We start from the raw sequence: 22,652 nt of genomic DNA, 5'->3' as shown, positions 1-22,652 counted from the left end.
TAAGGCCAAAAACACAAAAAAATAATCGAATTTAACAGAAAGGAAACACATAACGGAGGGCTTTTTGATACCTTTTATGAAATTCTCCAGTCAAAATATCTTTTACAAAAAATCATCCTACAACAGTTTACAAGCTGTATATGCCCGCGATTTCGCGGGTGTGTTCTAGTATATATGATAAGTAGTCATCAATTAAAAAATAATTTTGCGTACCAACATAATTATTGTAGTGGTCATTTTTTTTTTTCTCATTTTTTTTTTAAATATTGCTTTTTGTAGTTTAAAGCTATTTATTCATGAATTTTACAGATATATCAAGATGTGGGATCTGGAAACAAACTTCACACAGCTTTTATATCAATCATATTTGATTTTATAAGTACATGTATCCCTGTGATGAGAGTTATAACTGGGAACTTTATCAATGGAAAATTAAAACTGAATAGATTTTTCAGTACTCACTTTCTTGAGAATATTGTCACAAAAAATTGAGAATAGTCTTAGCCTGCCGTTCAGTTGTACATAATCATACCTGTCAACTGACCCGGATTCTGCGGGTGTGACCCGAGATTTTCACAATTCTGAGGGATCACCCGGATCACCCGGCGGGTCATTGAAATAACCCGGAAATTCCGAAAATGACCCGATTTCACCCGTATTTCTTAGCCTTGAGATTGATTTTCATAAGTAATATTCCTTTGAAATACCGGCAAATTCGTAATTCTTCCATGAACATGCAGTTCATCTAGCTATGTAAACTGTCAAATTAAGTGACCCATTAAGTGCATGGCTTCACTTGACAGCTTTGGTATCAAACACACTGTTGATTAACACCAATTACCGTAGCTTTAGGTCGTAAATAAATTGCCCTGTTGTTTTACAAAGATATTTCAACTAAGAGTTACTTCCCCTTATTTGTCACCATTCAAAATTATTCCTTATATTTACGTTTTATGGGTGAAAAAGATTAAATCATAATAATATAAAATTCAAATACATATTGAAAAATAACTTTTCATTATTTTTATACCTTTATACAATTTTTTAAAAAAAGTTGAAAATTATTTTTTACATTTATACTTCCTTTAACTGTATTACTATATTTTATCATAGTCTAATTTCCTTGTCAATAGTATCATTTTATCCGACCGTGCAAGGGCTGTATAGCCAGTCAAGGTCGTTAAAAACTTCCATTTGTTGTATAGTATCATTTTAAAATTTCATTTAAAAAATAAATATTAGATGATGACAAATAGTAAAGGACATAAGACTGTGATACTCAAGTTTATAAAAATGTTTAAAAGTGTAATGAAATAATAATAAATAAGATTTAAAATGACTTAACCAAGTGAACATGCATTGATGTTTTGGTTTCTTTGATATACATTATAAGAAAATGTACCATAAATACTGAAATTCAGCTCGAAAAAGTTTGCACGCGTTATGACCTGAGATTTGATTCTTCAATGCAGGTCATGACCTGCATTTTCATCGTCACAGGTTGACAGGTATGCATAATTAAAATTTTAAAATATAATGTAGTAGTTATTAAATTCAATTGAATTTTAGATAATTAACTCCCAACTTAAATCAAATGTTTTGATTTAGAAGGTGCAGATCTCATTGGTCCAAATTGTCTCTATGATGAATTCTTGACTAAGGAAATGAAATAACAATAAACAACAATTAGTTTCATTATTGTCAGCCTTTCTATATGTTCTAGCTGTTCTTTTGCTCATTCTTTGTATGTAGACTATCAAAAGATACCCCCCTAAAAATTTGAACAATTGCCGTCTTTTCCCTTCAGAGCTCTTCAGCTCTTTGATTTCTAATACTATGTGCAATATTAAAGTCAACTATATTTGGTGTATTGAAATATTTTATGATCTATATGTCAGCTGTGCAGGTTTAATTTGACCTTGACCTCATTTTCACAGTTCATTGCTCAGTGTTAAGTTTTTGTGTTTTGGTCTGTTTTTCTTAAACTATAAGCAATAGGTCAACTATATTTGTTGTATGGAAAAATTGTTAGCTGTACATGCCTGCCTGGCATGGTTCATATGACCTTGACCTCATTTTCATGGTTCATTGGTCAATGTTTAGTTTTCTTGGTTAATGTTTAGTTTATGTGATAGTTGTAATAAAGCCTTATATTTAGGACTATCAACATAATATCAATGATAAGTAAAGAAGGCAAGACATTTCAGCGTGTGCACTCTTTTTTTATAATTTTACAATTTAGAGTGTGTTTTGGAAGCTGTAATAATGAAAAAAAAACTCATCTAAAAGATTTTTAATTTTATGTTAAAAAAAAAAATGTCTAACTGAAACCCAGAAAATATGTTTTTCAACACTAATATATTTAAGATTTGATTAAGATGTGAATGTTTAAGAACATTGTAATTTACAATATATCATTCAAGATAATGTTTTGCATGTACCAGCAAATCTAAATTACTGTTAGATGTGCGATAAGGGTCAGCTAGACAGCAACCAACCAACAATATTAAACAAAAGACATACATTTAGTAATCAACATTAGACAGGTGTTTTATATACAATATGCCTTACGCTAAATTGTCCTGAGTCTATAAATGTTGATATTAGATTAAACAGAAGCAATCAAAATATCTGCCATAAACACACAATACTCAAAATAATGTAAAACATTGAAATATGAAATAAGATAACTACTGATTTTGTGATTAATAAGAAAAATGGGGTTAAATTCCAATCATCTGTAAGGTAAAAATAAAGGTGAATTTCAAGATGAAAGCATGAACTTTTATATGAATTGGTTATTTCTTTTTAGTTTCCACAATTTTTTGTATGACCCACCTACGATAGTAGAGGGGCACAATGTTTTCTGATCTGTGCGTTCGTTCGTTTGTTTGTTCGTTCGTTCGTCCCGCTTCAGGTTAAAGTTTTTGGTCAAGGTAGTTTTTATACGCCCGTCGTCTTTTAGACTGGACGTATTATGGTATACACTTGTCCGTCCGTCCGTCCGTCCGTCGTCCACACTTCGGACAATATCTCAAAAACACTTTCACCAATTTCCATGAAACTGAAGTGAATTGTTTATATCTATTGACGTAAGCTCCCTTTCGTTTTTTTTTAATTTCAGATTTTAAGTTTTGGATTTATGGGGCTTTATTCATAAAAAAGGGGGGATTTTCAACACTTCGGACAATAACTCAAAAAGGCTTCCACCAATGTCCATGAAACTTTGGTGAATTGTTTATATCTATTGATGTAAGCTCCCTTTCAATTTTTATAAATTTCAGATTTTAAGTTTTGGATTTATGGGGCTTTATTCATAAAAAAAGGGGAATTTTCAACACTTCGGACAATAACTCAAAAAGGCTTTCACCAATGTCCATGAAACTTTGGTGAATTGTTTTTTTCTATTGATGTAAGCTCCCTTTCAATTTTTATAAATTTCAGATTTTAAGTTTTGGATTTATGGGGCTTTATTCATAAAAAAAGGGGGATTTTCAACACTTCGGACAATAACTCAAAAAGGCTTTCACCAATGTCCATGAAACTTTGGTGAATTGTTTATATCTATTGATGTAAGCTCCCTTTCAATTTTTATAAATTTCAGATTTTACATTTCCGTGTTATGAATTTTTATGCTTAAAAAAGGGGGGCAACGGGCGTATCATGCGCTAAAGCGCAGCCCTTTATTGATGAAGTTGAAGTCCAACCAACTTAAAACTTATTACACATGTTCCTTGTGGTATGATCTTTCTAATTTAATGATGATAGTGTGAGTGGGGCATCCGTGTACTGGGGACACATTCTTGTTAATATTTTTTCTTTTATATTTTCTATGGTGATGTTGATGTCAAATTTAAATAAGTCTTTTGTTTGAAATATAAGTAATTTTAGATTTACTTTTTTTTCATATTTTAGAAAAATACTGCCTTTCATATGGTATGATTTGATTAAATCTGTAACATTATGATAAAAGACTAATGTACATTGATATATAAAAAAAATGGTCTCACAAAGTAGTATAGATCAGTAATGTCTAAACTTTTCAAACAGATTGCTGGTGGAAAGGCAACTGAAGAAGAAAAATCCAGGATATTTAATGTGTTTCCTGTCACTAATATAAATCAGAACACATTTTACAAAGTAGAGAATTTAGATCTTAAAGAAGGAGAAAGTTATGTTGTCTGGGTTTTAGGTAAGTTGTTTTTAAGGTCAGTATCTAAAATTCCTTTACAATATTCCACGAAATCCTTTTTTTTTAAATATATACAGACCACTATAGAGGAAATCTTCAATTCCAATGTTTATATAGAACGAAACAAGTGAAAATGTATCTCAGAAGAAAATCAAATTACCTTCACATATTAAGCAAGGTTTTTCAAAATTTATGTATTCATAAAAAAACCATAACATGATGCAAACAAATGTATATAAAATTGCCATGCTGCCTAAATAGTTTAATAAAAGATGCCATTTGGCTTTCTCATCTTATGCTTCTCATCCATCTTATTAGAGATGCTTCAATTGTAATACATCATTTTCCTTAGTATGCCTATTTTTATGCCCCATTTATGGGCATTATGTTTTCTGGTCTCTGCGTCCATCCGTCCGTCTGTCCCGCTTCAGGTTAAAGTTTTTGGTTGAGGTAGTTTTTGATGAAATTGAAGTCCAATCAACTTGAAACTTGGTACACATGTTCCCTATGATATGATCTTTCTAATTTTAATGCCAAAGTAGATTTTCTCCCATCTTCACAGTCCACTGAACATAGAAAATGATAGTGTGAGTGGGGCATCCGTGTACTGGGGACACATTCTTGTTATATTCTTAATCTAGCTATGAGGGGAACATAAAAGTCATAAACAAAAGTCATTCATTTCTCTTCATCATCTTTTGTTATCTCAAAACTTATTATACTAGTTTATATCTTTTCAAATTACCTCGCTTTAGTTTTTTATAAATTTGTGTTATGACACTGAGGAGTTATAGAATTTATTCATTGAAAAAGAAACTGGCTTATCATTCTTTCATAGCACAGCTCTTAATTGATTATATGTTAAACATTGATTTTTAGGAATTGACAAATCTGGTGAGTGTAGTTTAGTAAGTCATACATTCATGGTGGACACAACACCTCCTATAGTTGGAGAACTTACAAGTGGGCCTGACTACAATATGGTGAGTTTGTATTTCTATATATTGCTTAACCAAGAAGAAGTCAGATATTAATTGATTAAATGCACATAGCATATGAAACTTAAAATTGGTTAAAAGAAGGAATATCTTTTCTTATATATTTGAATTGCTTAGATGGCAAATAGCTTGTATGCAAGTTTTCGTCAACAGTTAACTGTGGGATCGAAACTGTATTGTATGCCCTTAAGGGGTCTCTATAAACTTAAATTACAACACGTTTACACAGACATTCTAGAGATTGAAAGAAAAATGCTTTCAGATTATATTGTATTAAATGAAAGTCACATTAAACATTGAAATTAAACATATTTAGTAAACTATATTATACTAAAAACATTATGGATGTATTAATATGAACCCAACCAAATGTTTATTTCAAATAATGGTCAGTGATACACCCATTGAATTTGTTAGGCAGCAACCATTTGATTTTCTGGGGGGGCTATGGTTTTTTTTTCTGGACAATCTATTTTTTTCGCGACAAGTCGAAAACAATTTTTTTCTTTCAATTTTAGCATTACATATAGTGGCAGCTGAGGGTGAAACAAACATTTTTTTTTTCTCAGAATCAAAAACAAATTATTTTTTTCTCCAAAAACTGGAAACAAACTTTTTTTTCCAAAAAAAACCATAGCCCCCCCAGAAAATCAAATGGTTGCTGCCTTATGATTTGATTATCTATTTTATTTGAAATACATTTTCCAGAATGTTACATTCACTCCAGACAGCACCACCTTGACTGTTACATGGGAAGGCTTTAGTGATCCTGAATCTGACATAGCCTCATACAAAATATCACTATGGAATAAATCCTCCTGTTCAAATCAAGGCTCTGAAGTACTGATGGTGGACTGGATAACTTTGGGTTCAAACTATTCTCAGTATATGTTTACAGAACTTCAACTTCAGGTATGATAAAGTGAACTTCTCTTAAGGTAGTACCAAACACTTGGACTCAAATTAATTTGGCTTGTTTAAATTTCATAAAATTTTGACTAAGTATTTATTTTAAATTCACCCTTTGACAAAAATATAAGAAAAAATCAAAATTAAACCACAAACTTCATTGAAAAAAAATTCATTGGATAAATAGCAGTTTGACAAAGACTAATTTTGATATACTTCTAAAGAACTTAAGAAAAATAGGCAAAACTTAAGAAAATAATAATCTTTCTGAAAATATTATCCGCAACATCAGAAAATCTCTCTGAATGTGTATACATGAAATGAAAGCACCTTTAAGAATATTACCAAACAGACTGAAAAGTTAGAATTCTCTATTGTTTAGGGTTGTAATCTTATTAATCCTTGTTCCACATCACCGTTTATTCATAAGATGATACCATGATTTATAATAATTGTTAATAAGACAGCTTTGTAAGATCTTGTCTCTTTTATAACAGAAGATTTAAAATTTGCTTTGAAAAATTTCAGAAAAGTATTACTTTAAGAAAGTTACTTGCATATATGTAAGACTCAGATCGACGTCCGGTCTCTAATCGACGTCCGTTCCTCATATCGACGTCCAAATCTGACGTCACAATAAAATATCCTCCAAATCGACGGCCAATGTAATGCCTATCTAATCAACGTCTATTTTTTGTCTTCTCTAATCAATGTCCAATTTCTAGCCTCTCCAATCAACGTCCGTTTTGGACAAAGAATACACAATTGACCCGAACCGACAGCAGCTGAAACCTTTAGACCTTTAAACATATAGGTTATATTTTTGTTTTTTTTTTAAAGATTTATAAAAGACTAGACTAAATATATGTAAACAGGTTGTGATATCATTTTCTTTTTTTAATTTTAGAGATTATATAAAAATATTAAGGAGATGTAGTATGACATGAATCATGTAAACAATTCAAATTAGAAAAATAACGGTCTTATTTATAAAGAAAAATGACAGACATAAACCATCGAAAACCACTGCACTACAGGCCCATAAAGAATATGTCGGGGTTATAAACATGTGTGTAAGCACTCAACCTAGAACAGTTGTATAACAGCACAACATAAAACATAATGCCAATTACTTGCGTATATGAGAACAGTTGTGTAACAGCACAACATAAAACATAAAGCCAATTACTTGCCTATATGAGAACAGTTGTGTAACAGCACACATAAAACATAAAGCCAATTGCTTGCGTATATGAGAACAGTTGTATAACAGCACAACATAAAACATAATACCAATTTCTTGCGTATATGAGAACAGTTGTGTAACAGCACAATATAAAACATAATACCAATTACTTGCGTATATGAGAACAGTTGTGTAACAGCACAATATAAAACGTAATACCAATTACTTGCGTATATGAGAACAGTTGTGTAACAGCACAACATAAAACATAATACCAATTACTTGCGTATATGAGAACAGTTGTGTAACAACACACATAAAACATAAAGCCAATTGCTTGCGTATATGAGAACAGTTGTATAACAGCATAACATAAAACATAATACCAATTTCTTGCGTATATGAGAACAGTTGTGAAACAGCACAATATAAAACATAATACCAATTACTTGCGTATATGAGAACAGTTGTGTAACAGCACAACATAAAACATAATACCAATTTCTTGCGTATATGAGAACAGTTGTGTAACAGCACAACATAAAACATAATACCAATTTCTTGCGTATATGACGGAGAACAGTTGTGTAACAACACAACATAAAACACAATGCTGATTTCTTGCGTAAATGTTTCACTCCAGGTGTAAAACTAAAAAATGTGTTAAAATATCTTGCTAAGTCCGAATTACAATACTCTTTAAAACAATGGCTATACTTCTTTATTTTGTCTATTGTTGAATATTGAATAATGACCTCAAGATGTCGTTTGTTTTTCTTTGACGTTATGTTGTTTTCTCCTTGACATACACTTACATGTATGTCATTTTTCAACATGCATAGGAATGACACATTACTATGTAGATCGATTCAATTAACTTTTTACCCGAACTTTAATATGCATGATACCTAATTCGGGCTGAAAGAAATCTATATGGAAAGTATGCATAAACAAAACATGTACATGTATAAGTTTTACCCAAACTTTAATATGCATGATAACTAATTCGGGTTGAAAGAAATCTATATGGAAATTATGCATAAATGCTTGAACCCTACAAAACATGTACATGTATAAGTGTAAACAATTAAATCCTGAATTATTATTTATTAATATTGGACATCGATTAAAGACGACTACACTCAGTCGGGCGTAGTTTTAGCAATACATGCCGTCACATTGGACGTCGATTAGAGTATCAAAATATTGGACGTCGATTTGCGAATGTGACGTCAGATTTGGATATCGATTTGAGAAACGGACGTCGATTTGAGGAACGGACGTCGATTAGAGGCCGGACGTCGATCTGAGTCTAACATATATATTATCTTTTGCAGGAAAACACTCCTTACATTACAAAGCTTATGGCGAGTAATAATGCAGGACTATCTGTTAGTATAATATCTGCCCCTGTGTTATATGACTCTTCAGTACCAACAGCAGGCCATGTGGTTGATGGAACAGATTTTAAAGATAGCAGAGTTTGGTTTGGATCTTCTTCAAGTATTACAGGTAGAACTGACTTTTTAAATATTATCTCCCTTTGTAAATATATTGACCAACAAAATTTGCAGCCCCCCTTCAATTCTTCTTACCTTGTCTTTTTACTAACCTTCTAGTATGAATATTTCCAAGCTTTTTGTGCAAGTCTGTAATGTTTTTGTAAAGATTCTCTGAAATCATATGGTCCATAGGAACCAAAGGGGGTGAAATGCAGCTAGGGCTTCTTGTATTTTTATCTCACCTGGCCCAAAGGGCCAAGTGAGCTTTTCCCATCACTTTGCGTCCGTCGTCGTCCGTTGTCCGTCGCTGTTAACTTTTACAAAAATCTTCTCCTCTGAAACTACTGTGCCAAATTAAACCAAACTTTGCCACAATCATCTTTTAGGTATCTAGTTTAAAAAAAAGTGTCCAGTGAGCCAGCTATCAAATCAAGATGGCCGCCACAGCTAAAAATAGAACATAGGGGTAAAATGCAGTTTTTGGCTTATAACTCAAAGACCAAAGCATTTAGAGCAAATCTGACTGAGGTAAAATTGTTTATCAGGTCAAGATCTATCAGCCCTGAAATTTTCAGATGAATCGGACAACCCGTTGTTGGGTTGCTGTCCCTGAATCTGTAATTTTAAGGAAATTTTGCTGTTTTGGGTTATTATCTTGAATATTATTATAGATAGAGATAAACTGTAAACAGCAATAATGTTCAGCAAAGTAAGATTTACAAATAAGTCAAAGTGACTGAAATGGTCAGTTGACCCCTTTAGGAGTTATTGCCCTTTATAGTCAATTTTTAACCATTTTTCGTAAATCTTATTTATCTTTTACAAAAATTATCTCCTCTGAAACTGCTGTGCCAAATTAATCCAAACTTGGCTACAATCATCTTTTAGGTATCTAGTTTAAAAAGAAGTGTCCAGTGAGCCAGCCATCAAATCAAGATGGCCGCCACGGCTAAAAATAGAACATAGGGGTAAAATGCAGTTTTTGGCTTATAATTCAAAAACCAAAGCATTTAGAGCAAATCTGACTAAGTAAAATTGTTTGTTAGGTCAACATCTATCAGCCCTGAAATTTTCAGATGAATCGGACAACCAGTTGTTGGGTTGCTGCCCCTGAATTGGTAATTTTAAGGAAATTTTTCTGTTTTTGGTTATTATCTTGAATATTATTATAGATAGAGATAAACTGTAAACAGCAATAATGTTCAGCAACGTAAGATTTACAAATAAGTAAAACAAGACCGAAATGGTCAATTGACCCCCTAAGGAGTTATTGTCCTTTATAGTCAATTTTTAACAATTTTCGTTAAATTTGTAAATTTTTATTAACTTTTTCCACTGAAACTTCTGGGCCAAATTCATTATAGAGAGAGAAAATTGTGAGCAGCAAGACAGTTTAGTAAAGTAAAATGTACAAACACATCGCCATCATCAAAACACAATTTTGTCATGAATCCATGTGCTTCCTTTGTTTAATATTCACATAGACCAAGGTGAGTGACACAGGCTCTTTAGAGCCTCTAGTTTTATTTTCATTTTAGGAACATTTTTACATCTTGCTAACGCTGTTGGTCCATCATGTCCTGTTCAAACTGTATCCATGAAAAATGACAAAGGTTGGAAAAAGATACAGCAGATAGGCTTCAAAGATCCTAGTGGTCAACAATGGTCACTTACCCACAGACAAGAGAATATCCAGAACTTGTTGTATGATGATGTCATTAGTATAAAGCTGGCAAGAGATGTTCATACAAGACAAATGTTTACTGGGGCATACATCAGACCTGCAGAATTTGAAAATGGTGGAATTTATCAGGTACTGTAAATACAGAAGTTATTGTGAGGTTCTTATTATGGCAAAAAAAAATTTAGTTAGTGAAATTTTATTCTATACTGACCTTTTAGGTTAAGCATTTTTAAATGACCCTATCTTATCCATAACCATACTCCATTTATGTAGCAGTCTGCTCACCAAAGACTTGTGTTTATGCTTTGGCAAACATATAACCCCAATAATAGAGTAATATTTTGGGAATAACTTATTGCATACTTTCATAAAACCTTCTATATTTATGACATCACCCTAACATTTGTATGAACTGTGTCCATAATTTAGGAAACCCCTGTTTTAACAGTTTTTCAAATATCTGGTGATTTCTTGCATTCCTTCAAAATAATCATAATCATTAAGAAAATGAAAGATATAACACCAAGAAATTCTGCTCATTTTAAATAAATCAGACTTTCTTTCAATGATGCTGATCTAAAGATATTTTATTTTGAAAAAGTTTGCATTTGATATGAAACAATTTTTCTGAAGATTTCTTCATTTCAATGGAAGATAATTAAATATGGGATTTCAATTATATTTTTGTACTCTTACTTATCAATTTTCTCTTTTGCTGTTCCTTTAAAACACTAACACAAGAGCCAGACAAATTCTATTTTTGTTACATAGCTGAAATGACATGATCAGGTAATAATCATAATCATCGGCAATGAAGACGACTTATTCCACAGTGCAAATTAAACTACGCTTTCTTTGTGTTAAAGGTATCAGTAAAGGCTGCCAGCGGTGAAGGAATTCCAGTTACAGGGATCATGTTATGGGACGGCCCTGCAGATGGTATAGCTTCTTACAATTATATAACTGAAGATGATTGGACTCTTTATATATGTGACTGTTGCCAAGAGGATCCTGCTGCCGAGGTTTGAAATATTTTTTTATGACAAATCTATATTCATATTCATGTGCAATACATTATGCCCTTTCTATTTGCCTTTATTTTCAATATTATGACTTATTTTTTAGATAAAAAACATTGTTCTTTCAATGTTAATAAAGGTGCCCTGATAGCAAGAATGAAACTTAATATTGTACTGTCAAAATATTTTGACATTGTTTATATTTCTAGATTTGAGACAGTCTGATTTCAACAAGCCCCCTATCCACTTGTGTTTGTAGGTAAAAACACAAATGAATAGTAGGGCTGGTTTCAATCAGACTGGATTTGAAATTGTTGAACCTGTTTGCAACACAAAGCTCTTACATGATGATTTACACCATGAGTTGCATTTTCACATCAAAATTGTAAAGTTAGCATATAAAATCCATAATATATTTTGTAGACCTGCTCATTTTGTAACTGTTCATCATCTTCTGCCACTACCACACCTACTATAACTACTACTGATACAGTGACTACTACACAGCCTCCATATCAGATTGTAAAGAATCCTAAGGAAACAGTAGTAACTCAACCTGTGGACACAGAACTTCCTGTAGCACAAGCAGCATGTGGTGTACAGATATTGACAGGTAACATAGAAATAGGAAACGGTAAAGTTAAAAGATGTGGTGCATATTTATTTAAATGTCTGTTGATAGAAGGAAAACTGAAGTCATTAAATCTATAAATGGTGTGAAATTTTTTTGTTGTTTGTGGTACCGTAGTTTTGAAACATAGTATGAAGATGAATTGATGGATTTAGAAAGGTAACATTATTTTGTTTCCATTCTCTAACATTAGTTTGTTTTGCTCAACCAAATGTAACGAAACTTTTACAAGAGGATTATAACCACCAAACACAGAACAAGTTCCTTTAAAGATGGCCAAATGTTCTGAAACACAATGCGTATTTCCACCAAACACAGATCAGATCAAGATTAAGATCAAATTTGGGTGGTGGACGTAACTTTCACATTCAAGTGTTATGTCCTATTTAAAAAGAAAAATTGGAAAGTTTGCTGTTTCCACACTCTAACTTTACTTGCCTTAACATATACATATCATTCTTGATTTCCCCCATTACTGTTTGTTATTGAACCATGAGAGCACTAAAACCAAAGAACAATCTTTAATGACAACAAACGGAAAAAAGTGTTATTAAGTTTCAAAGAAAACAAAATGATGTGAATTATACATTGACTTTTGCAAATTTACATGTTGGGGCACATTTGTTTTGGAAATATGTTTAAGATTTTGGTCTTATTGTCATTTATTGCTTACATTTGTGTTGCTTTTAATATCCTTCCAACTACTGTTGAACATACCTGTTTTAGATTTGTCTTTTTTCTAGGCAATTCTCCTCAAGTAGTAACATGGTGTCAAGCATACAACAATACACAGAGATTAATGAAGACCATAGTAGATTTATCATTTGATCCATCAACAGCGTATCATAATTATAAGATAGAAGTCAGTCCACAGAGAGATGATGAAGTTAATGTATGTTTTAAATTTGGTTTCTCACTCCCAAGATAATTGTATCTATATTTGTAATGAAAATTCGATAGAATGAACATTTTCCAAATTTTCTGTCCTTATAAGATTTTGTTCCTTAAACAGGAAATAGCACAATAGTGTTGAAAGTGGCATTAAACACCAAACAATCAATCAATTTATTAAAAGATTTTGAAATAAATATGAAATATTCATAACAACTTTTGTATAGATAAAGATAGACCCCTAAAACTTTCAGTGATGTTGAAGTTGGAAAAAAAGAGTAAAATGGAAATGTAGAACTAACAAATATCACCTGATCTTAAAATTATTTTTATGGTTCATTTATCAACATTAATACTAAAATAAAGAGAGTTGTTATATTTGCCTGAGACAGCTATCCCCAAGAGTCCAAAAGATAAGGATGTAAGCAAAAGTAGATCATTGTACAGCCTTCAACTGTAAACAAAACCATAACTGTATGTGATAGTAAGCTATAAAAGGCTCCACCATAACAAGCCAGGCCAGTTTCTTAAGTTATAGAAGGCATGATAAGTACAAGCTTATAGAAAAATTGTAATTCATTGAGCATTGAAAATTTGTGTCCAATGAATGATAATTAATGCATCCACAGCAACTAATTATCTATTTATTCTTTGTTATGTTTCTTTGAAACCCTTATAATCTTAAATTTTACACAACTTTCAGGGTTCTGTAAAAGTCTTTCTATAATTGCAGATAAACTGGTGTATAAAAGTGTTTGTTGATGATGAAGAATTAACAGAAATCTGTGGTATAGAACCCCCTAGTACTTCCGCCAAACTTGTACTTCACGTATGGAATCGTAACAACTACGTACCAGATATATCTGACTTATTTAATGTCTTCTCAGCTAAAGCATATTTCGAAGACCTAATCATTCCACCTAAGATTGGCAATAAATGTCGCTATGGTGATCCGTTCAGAGGAGGTACTAATCCAGTGATAAAGTATGAGGCTGGAATCGGTACAGAAAAGTTACAGACAGATGTTGTACCGTACAGAGAGATATACAGGCCATGTGTACCTTGCAATACACAGTGTTCTTTACTTAACTGTCAGTCTGATTGTGATCTTAATCAGCATACTGTTGTGACCTTCACCTTGAATGACCTTGATCTGGAACCTTTTGTTGTAGCAGAAAATGACACTGGGCATGAGTACAATAAAACAGTTATATACTATGAAACAGGTATATTACATATTTTTTTTTGGGGGGGGGGGGGGGTTGTCTCATTGGCAGTCATACCACATTCTCTTATTTTTGTGCATAAGTAATGATGAGATGAATTTTAAAAAAATACTATGGTGATAGTTATAAATATTTATTGAAGTAAACAAGGTTTATAATTCTAATGTTTTAAGTGGGAGCTGGACATAAAACAAATCTATTACCTCATAACAAAACTTAATTGTAGTAGGACTATCAAATATTGGTAGATCTTTGATTTATTACAGTGCAATATAGTACCTACCTCTTCAAATTGTAGTCGTGCTTCCCATGTATTTAAATAAACACAAACACGTTGATAGGTCTTAGGTTCTTTATTTCATCAGAATTGATGTTAATATTCTAACAAAAATGACCCTGAAATAATAACAATATATTTCTTATACAATTCAATAAGTAGTAATTATCAATTACTATAAAATCAATATATCTATATGCATAGAAGAAACTGTAGATTTCCTTTGCTCTTTAAAATAAATATTTGTACAAGCTACACAAAACGATATTACACCATTCCGAATTCTGTATTAAATAAGTACATTCTATATTTCTCTATATTTAGTGCATTGTGAAATATGCAACGACAGACTAAGTTCACAGCTAATACGTAGCTATGCTTGTAGTATCATACCAAAAATAGTTAGTTTAACATAATTATAACAGGCAATTGTAAGTGCAAACAAGACATTCCGTTTTGCAACAGTTACACAAAGCAGACAATACATTTAAGCAAAGCAACATAAAAGTAACATGAACAATACAAACTGTATACATATAAACATACCTCACATGTAGTGCAAAGGTCTTTTCACCAACTGATTGATTTGAATCAGTTTACATTCTGTTTCAATAATATAACCTGAAGACAAAATATTAAAATCATAGAAACCATTTTTATACTGCTAGATTAGAATAATCAGAGTTATCTATCCTTAAATCTGGTTAATCAAATATTTACTTGTATTAACTTTAAAGAAGTATAAAATCATTTAACGCTCACTCATACAAACTGTTAAAATAGATTATATATTAATGTTACTAGAAATTAAAGTATAAATCATACTTTTACCAGTTTTATGTAGAATTTATATAGTTTATTAAATCTTACAAATAAAACTATATTTTCAAGTTTATCTTTATTACTTTATGAGTTATGAATAGTTTACACATAACTTTACTATTTAATCAATCGCACACACCTTTCATAATACGGTCACCTATTCATACAATTATTCACTTGTATATCACTCACTCTTGGACATTAAAACTGGAATGTTATTGTAATGAATATATTAGTAATAAACTGACCTTATAAAAGAATATGAAAGTCCTAGACTATTTCAATATCAAATTAAAGATATAACAACTTCCAATAGAGCTGAAGAAAATGGCTACCACTTCATATAAATATTTTAGCCAAGTGACCAGAACAAAGAATAGTTAAACAAAAGATTCCCGCCTAAATCATAGTGACCAATAGAAAAGATATAAACAATAGGAAATGTTCTACCTGAGTAAACTAGCATATTACAAATTATAATAACTGTAAATAGAATATATCCAGTATATATTCTAATAACATAAAATCTTAAATAACATAAAACATAAAAATATAGCTCTACCACAAAATAATCAACACATTAACAAAACATACTAATAACATCAGGCATATGTTCAAATATAACATACACACAAACATAAAAGCAAAAACACACTTTAAATGTAAACTTAATCACAGGAGAAGCACAAGACATCATATATGTGTTGATCTCAGATATTAACTTGTATGTTTGGTATGCACAGTAATAATTAAATGTTACATATTTCAGTGAGAGTTGTATTAGGATCAGGCCTTACTGCTGTTGCATCATCAGGTGGATTTTACATTGATCTAACGCCACCAATTTTTGACCCTGATGCCATGCTTCAGATCTATATTGATGTGAGCCAGGGAGAATTTAGACCTGTGAAGTATCAGGCATCTAACGACACAATCAAAGCTTATTGGTATTGTTATGATACTGAGAGCTTGATAAAGGTATGTAGTGTATAATTTTGTTAGATGGATAAAGCACAAACATTTTTAATACTGGTGATTCAGAAATATGTATGTAAAAAAAAGGACATAAAACAATACTGAAGAAATGAATAGCAATCAATTTATCCATTGTATGCTTTAATGTAGTTGAACCATGAAGTTATGGTCAGATTGACTTAAAAATTAGTTCACATGTATCTTATGTTGTGATTTTTTTTATGCCCCACCTAAGATAGTAGAGGGGCATTATGTTTTCTGGTCTATGCGTCCATCCGTCTGTACTTTCGTTCGTTCGTCCGTTCTTGATGAAGTTGAAGTCTGATCAACTTGAAACTTAGTACACATGTTCCCCATTATATGATCTTTCTAATTCTAATGCTAAATTAAAGTTTTGACCCCAATTTCACAGTCCACTGAACATAGAAAATGATAGTGCAAAGTTCAGGTTAAAGTTTTTGGTCAAGGTAGTTTTTGATGAAGTTGAAGTCCAATCAACTTGAAACTTAATATGCATGTTCCCTATGATATGATCATTCTAATTTAAATGCCAAATTAAAGTTTTGACCCCAATTTCAAGGTCCACTGAACATGGAAAATGATAGTGCGAGTGGGGCATCCGTGTACCATATGGTCCGAGACCACAATTGTCGTCCCTTGATTTTCGTTGTCCACGAATGTAGTCCCTAGTGTGGACAGTGTGTTACTTGCCAATTTTTTTTATACCCCTTCCAAATGTATTTCTTCATGTTTTATGCCTCAAATAGTAAGTCAAGGGATGAAATGACACTGTCAAAAAAATTGGGAAATGAATTTTAAAGTAAAGTAGTGATTTGGTCCAGTTGAAAAGGGTTAAAAAAAAAATTAGCACTTCAGAAGCTGTCAAAAGATTTCAGGACCTCCTTAACATAAAATTGTCCATATTTTGAGTTAGAGCCGATAAAGTTTTCTATAATTTTGATATAATTTGTCCCAAAAGTAGTACAACACACTGTAAAAAATTTATTGAGAAAGCGTAGGTGGGATTTTTTCAATTTGCATTTATTGTCTAAAAGAAATGCACTATGAAATAATTGTGGTCTCAGACCTATGGACACATTCTTGTTTTACTGCAAATTGTGAATGATTTCAATGAGATGAGAGGCACAAAATTATGGAATCACAATGATTTAAGTTTAGAATAAGGATATATTATATGGATAAAAAGGAGATATTGGATGTATTAAAGTTGATGAAACATCACAAAAACAAATAAATACTGATTACACAAAAGGTAAAATTCTGTCTTCCCTATGACAGGACAACAAATGGGCCATAGGGACAAGCATTGGTAGTGAAGATATTCAGCAATTTGTATCAATTGGTGTTGAACAGATAGCAATAAATAGTTCTTTAGAGGGAATGTTGAAAAATAACCACACATATTTTGTCTCTATAATATGTGAGAATGGGGCTGGACAAGTCACACAGTGGAATGATGAAATAGGTGAGACATTAAGGGCATGCGATACAGTTTTGATCCCATATTGAAATTTTGCCAACAGTTTGTAACTGTGGATTCATTATTATTTGTTGGATACCAATTTTCATTGGTTTCGTTGGAATAGGTGAACCACAAAATTAAATGTTCAACTAATACCAAATTTTTCATTGGTTTGTATGAATACTTCCGCAAAACCAGGAAATTAGATATAACCGAACATGTAAGTTTTCCTCAATCTACGAAAAATGGTACAGACGAAATTAAATGAATCCACAGTAAAGGCTATTTTTTGCCTGATTAAATCAAATAGGTAATAAAAAATAGACCTTCATTTGCTACTTAAATATTAATATAGTAAACTGAGGTCCAAATTTTATATATTTGCTCAAAATTCTAATTGTTGAAAGTATTTTTACTTTCGACAGAAATACATAACTTTTTTGTTTTTAAAGATAAACACAAGTTTTTTTTGTTAAATTATTTGTAAATTCTGTTTTATATAGATGTCCTTTAAATTTGTGCAATTTGTTTTTCAAATAACTCATATTTATCAAATGTAGTAAAATAATGAAATTTTTTGCTGCATATATATATCAAATTTTAAAAAATTGCACTATTTACGTTTTTATGAATATTGGCACACATAATCTGCTTACGTAATCAAACCAAATGGCATTTTAAAACAGAGGGTTCCATGAACTCGTTTTCAAGCTAGATAATTTTGAATGATAAAAATCAGTCAAAAACTGAATATTTTACAGATTTGTCATAGTTTGACGTTGCGAAAAACAACAATTTACTTCAGTAACATCATTACCTCCCCTGTAACTGTATCGTATGCCCTTAAAGAAAACTTGTGAAACTTACAAACAGTAAACTAAGTACCCACGTTATATTGTATTAATACAAAGATGATTTCAGCATTTGTACATTGAATTGATGGTTAATAATAATTTTGTTACATCTGATGTAAAACATGTGATTCTAACATGATATCTTTCAAACGCTTTGAGTACACACTTGTGGTAAAATATGAATATATTGTTTGGGCTGTTCTGATCGTACTCCCACGCCATATGCTTTTTATGAATGAGCTACCTGACATCATAGAACTATTACGTCAGAATATAAGCATTTTATGGGGAAATACACGCTTGTGAAACCGAAAATCATAACACAAGGAAACGAAAACAAACGATGCTAAAATGTGTTGGTTAAGCCATTTTTTGTATACTTATAAGACATACAAGTACAATTGTCGTTTAGATTCATCCAAATATGACCAAATATTTTATTGTAAATAGTTTAAGCATGTCACTTATTCAGTTTGCTCCATTCTTTTACGGCAAATAATGCCTTTACCTAAAGCACTTCGATCTAAAACAATTGCAGTATTTGTCCTATTAGAATCGAAATAATTCATTGCGCTTTCGCTCAGGGTAAAATGTTTGTCATAAAGGGCCAACCCATGGTAAAATCACAATATATTGAAGCCCCCATGAATTATTTCTTAATTTGAAATTTTGCTTTAGAGCAGTTAATTTTTGGCTGGAAGCACAAAATGGATAACTAGCTTTTAGTATGTTATTGCATGACTGATGGGAAAATCAACTCCTGCTACACTTATAATTAGATCCTTTAAACATAAGAAAAATTTTGCACACACATAAAAGTTTGCTCACAGTGCATGTGCTGTTTATAGGAAAATGTTTAAGGAATTCTTTCAAATTTATTCCAGGTTTGGGAACATACCCTTAAAATTTTCAAAACAAGGTATCAATATTTGCAATCAACTCGTCCTCTAGCCGCAACCATTACAGAAAATTTGCACACAAATATTGAAGTGTGCACTTCCCATTATAGATTTTTTTTAAACATTATTCCCTATTTTCTATATATGATATTTTCTTATATCTAAATGCTCTTTATAGAACATTCTGTGCAACCTTTTGATCCAATTTTCATTGTTACAGGTGTTATAATTTTACTGGACCCACCAGATGTTGAACTTATAAATGCCACAGTTATAGGAGCTGAGAAGTTTGATCAGCCTGTCACCCCTTCCGATTCTAAACGTGGTACAGACCCTGGCACAATTGGCTTCTCATTCACTATCAGTGAGGATGAATCAGTCAAACGTTATGGTAAATATAATAACTACTTATTGAAATAATTTGAATAAAAAAGATATAGCTATACATCTATGAAACAACAACGCTAGGACAAAAATAATCCAAAAGACATCTAGAGATCAACATTTATAGGCATTAACAAAAGATTTGGGTCTGTACAAAATGTGAAATAAAATTTCTCCTCAGTATACCAAGACTTCATACATATTCATGCACAGTTATATACTTATAAAATACCAGGTTTTTTCATTGATTAATTTGACATAGTATTTCCTTCAAATTCCCTTTTTCATCAGATCATATCATGGTATATCCACCACAATCAAGTTATACTTAAGTCTTTACCAAACCTAATAATATAACATATAAGTAGAAGGTTTGACATTGCTAATTTTTGTAACTTTTCTAACACATTTGAGCTACCCTGAAAAGTTCATTCATTTGACTGAAATTAACATTAGACATGAGGAACAGCAATACACACATTTTTGTCAGAAGCTGTCTTATTCAAAGTATAAAGCTGAGTTAGTTTTTTTTCTGCAGGATAAATCTACTGGTCATATCGAATTTTTACTTAAACCTAGATGTAAAATGGTTGCTTTGGTCAAATATGGAAATATGGCATGTTTATGATGATACAATTAAGAGAAATTTTACACTAGAATAAACCTAGTCTATCATCATGTGTGGTAGAATAGTTCATGACAGTGATGTTAGGGTTAAACTTCACTAAAAGTGCATAACGTTCACATTGACTTGACACTTTCAAATTGTTTTATATTTTTCTCCTAGTAGAGCATTTTTTATATTTTTTATTTTTTATTTCGATAAAGGAAAATGGCCGTCTTTCTCAATCTTGGGTTGTATAAAGCAGAAAACAATTGGTCTTATAAAATTTGCAAATTGAGAGAGGAATGTTATAAATTTGTAGAATTTTCATCTAAATGTAGAAAAATATGTGTTATGTGATTTAGCTTATTAATATATTTGGTTATACAAATAAAGAATAATTTATGTTTGATTAAAAAAGATTTACTTATACATATAAGGGGAGATAATTTTTTATTTTTATTTCATTTTAGAAATATATCATTTAAATATCTGTAAAAACAAACAAATATATTTTTTCTGTGGATAATCTATACAAAGTCTGGCAATTTTGCAGGGGAAAAAAGCTCTGGTCCATACATTATATTGTATTTTGGAAATGAAAACATGATATCAACCCCTTTTTGTAATTTTTTGTAAACATTTTTACACCCACATTTTCCTTAACGTTTTTGTGTTTTGATTTTAGACATATGTTTGGGGTCATCAGACAACAAAGATGATATATTTCCCTGTACTTATGTTTCTGTTAATATGTCTGGAACTATCTTAATCAAGAATGGGTCCCTGTATTTAAACCAATACAAATTGTATGACTTACATGAGCTGAGGAGAGACCAGAGTAGTTCTTCCTCAAATACATTCCACATGGAGCCAGGGAGAACTCTGTTTATAACACTGAGAGCTTGTAATGATGCATACCTCTGTAGTAATAAATCTTTGGGGACGGTTACAATGATGGATGATAAAGCTGTGATGAAGACATCCTTGGGAGGTGAACCTTTGGAGGTGGAGTATGATATGTCTAGTAGCAGGAGGAAGAGGAGGAGTATAGAAAACATACTAGTCATTACAACACCTGATGGTGAGTATTATCTAATTGTTCTATTAATGTATTTTGTTCAGAGGTTAGTTTCCACTGACAAAAGTATATAAATGGAACCATACAATAATACAGATAAAAAAATAAATAAATTTTTATAAATTTCATTCATATGAAGTGCTTTTCTGGATTTATTTGCACTAGGAATATTCAAATTGTTGAATAATTGAAGAGCTATATGGTATTTGCCACAGTTTTTGGTATTTTTAAAATCTTACCTTCTAACAATATTAATGGTAGGTAGTACTGATATAATAAAATTAACGGTACCAATTTTGTTGCACCAGATGCGCATTTCGACAAAATATGTCTCTTCAGTGATGCTCGTGGCCAAAATATTTGAAATCCAAAGCTTATATAAAGGATGAAGAGCTATAATCCAAAAGGTCCAAAAAGTATAGTCAAATTCGTAAAAGGAATCAGAGCTTTGCATGAGGGAGATTCATTCCTTAAATTTATAATAATTTCTAATATTTTGTAACAGCAAATTTAAATAACACAAAAAAATCCGTATTTTCATGCCAGTACCGAAGTACTGGCTACTGGGCTGGTGATACCCTCGGGGACTAATAGTCCACCAGCAGAGGCATCGACACAGTGGTAGTAATAAAATTAACAGTACCAATTTTGTTGCACCAGATGCGCATTTCGACAAAATATGTCTCTTCAGTGATGCTCGTGGCCAAAATATTTGAAATCCAAAGCTTATATAAAGGATGAAGAGCTATAATCCAAAAGGTCCAAAAAGTATAGTCAAATTCGTAAAAGGAATCAGAGCTTTGCATGAGGGAGATTCATTCCTTAAATTTATAATAATTTCTAATATTTTGTAACAGCAAATTTAAATAACACAAAAAAATCCGTATTTTCATGCCAGTACCGAAGTACTGGCTACTGGGCTGGTGATGCCCTCGGGGACTAATAGTCCACCAGCAGAGGCATCGACACAGTGGTAGTAATAAAATTAACGGTACCAATTTTGTTGCACCAGATGCGCATTTCGACAAAATATGT

General features: G+C 31.5%; 1 protein-coding gene and 1 long non-coding RNA gene across 2 annotated transcripts in view; one reads left to right on the top strand and one right to left on the bottom strand.

The window, feature by feature from the left end:
- The window catches only part of LOC143046845 (uncharacterized), a 148,422-nt gene that overhangs the window by 96,352 nt on the left and 29,418 nt on the right, over positions 1–22,652 (top strand). Inside the window, exons 68-80 of the mRNA XM_076219908.1 lie at positions 4,051–4,192; positions 5,072–5,175; positions 5,899–6,102; positions 8,623–8,797; positions 10,326–10,600; positions 11,338–11,493; positions 11,914–12,103; positions 12,865–13,013; positions 13,746–14,238; positions 16,107–16,315; positions 17,612–17,798; positions 19,769–19,939; positions 21,225–21,620. Coding sequence (XP_076076023.1) covers positions 4,051–4,192; positions 5,072–5,175; positions 5,899–6,102; positions 8,623–8,797; positions 10,326–10,600; positions 11,338–11,493; positions 11,914–12,103; positions 12,865–13,013; positions 13,746–14,238; positions 16,107–16,315; positions 17,612–17,798; positions 19,769–19,939; positions 21,225–21,620 — 2,851 coding nt within the window. The remainder of the gene's footprint in view (positions 1–4,050; positions 4,193–5,071; positions 5,176–5,898; positions 6,103–8,622; positions 8,798–10,325; positions 10,601–11,337; positions 11,494–11,913; positions 12,104–12,864; positions 13,014–13,745; positions 14,239–16,106; positions 16,316–17,611; positions 17,799–19,768; positions 19,940–21,224; positions 21,621–22,652) is intronic.
- Positions 14,535–15,746, bottom strand: LOC143047073 (uncharacterized). Its single transcript, XR_012969394.1, has 3 exons — positions 15,586–15,746; positions 15,062–15,136; positions 14,535–14,634 (listed from the first exon to the last, which is right to left on the bottom strand). It is a non-coding gene; the product is annotated as an uncharacterized LOC143047073 (long non-coding RNA).

This window comes from Mytilus galloprovincialis, chromosome 9 (genome assembly GCF_965363235.1).
Source record: "Mytilus galloprovincialis chromosome 9, xbMytGall1.hap1.1, whole genome shotgun sequence".
Classification (NCBI taxonomy): domain Eukaryota; kingdom Metazoa; phylum Mollusca; class Bivalvia; order Mytilida; family Mytilidae; genus Mytilus; species Mytilus galloprovincialis.
This window is presented reverse-complemented; position numbering and strand designations above follow the sequence as displayed.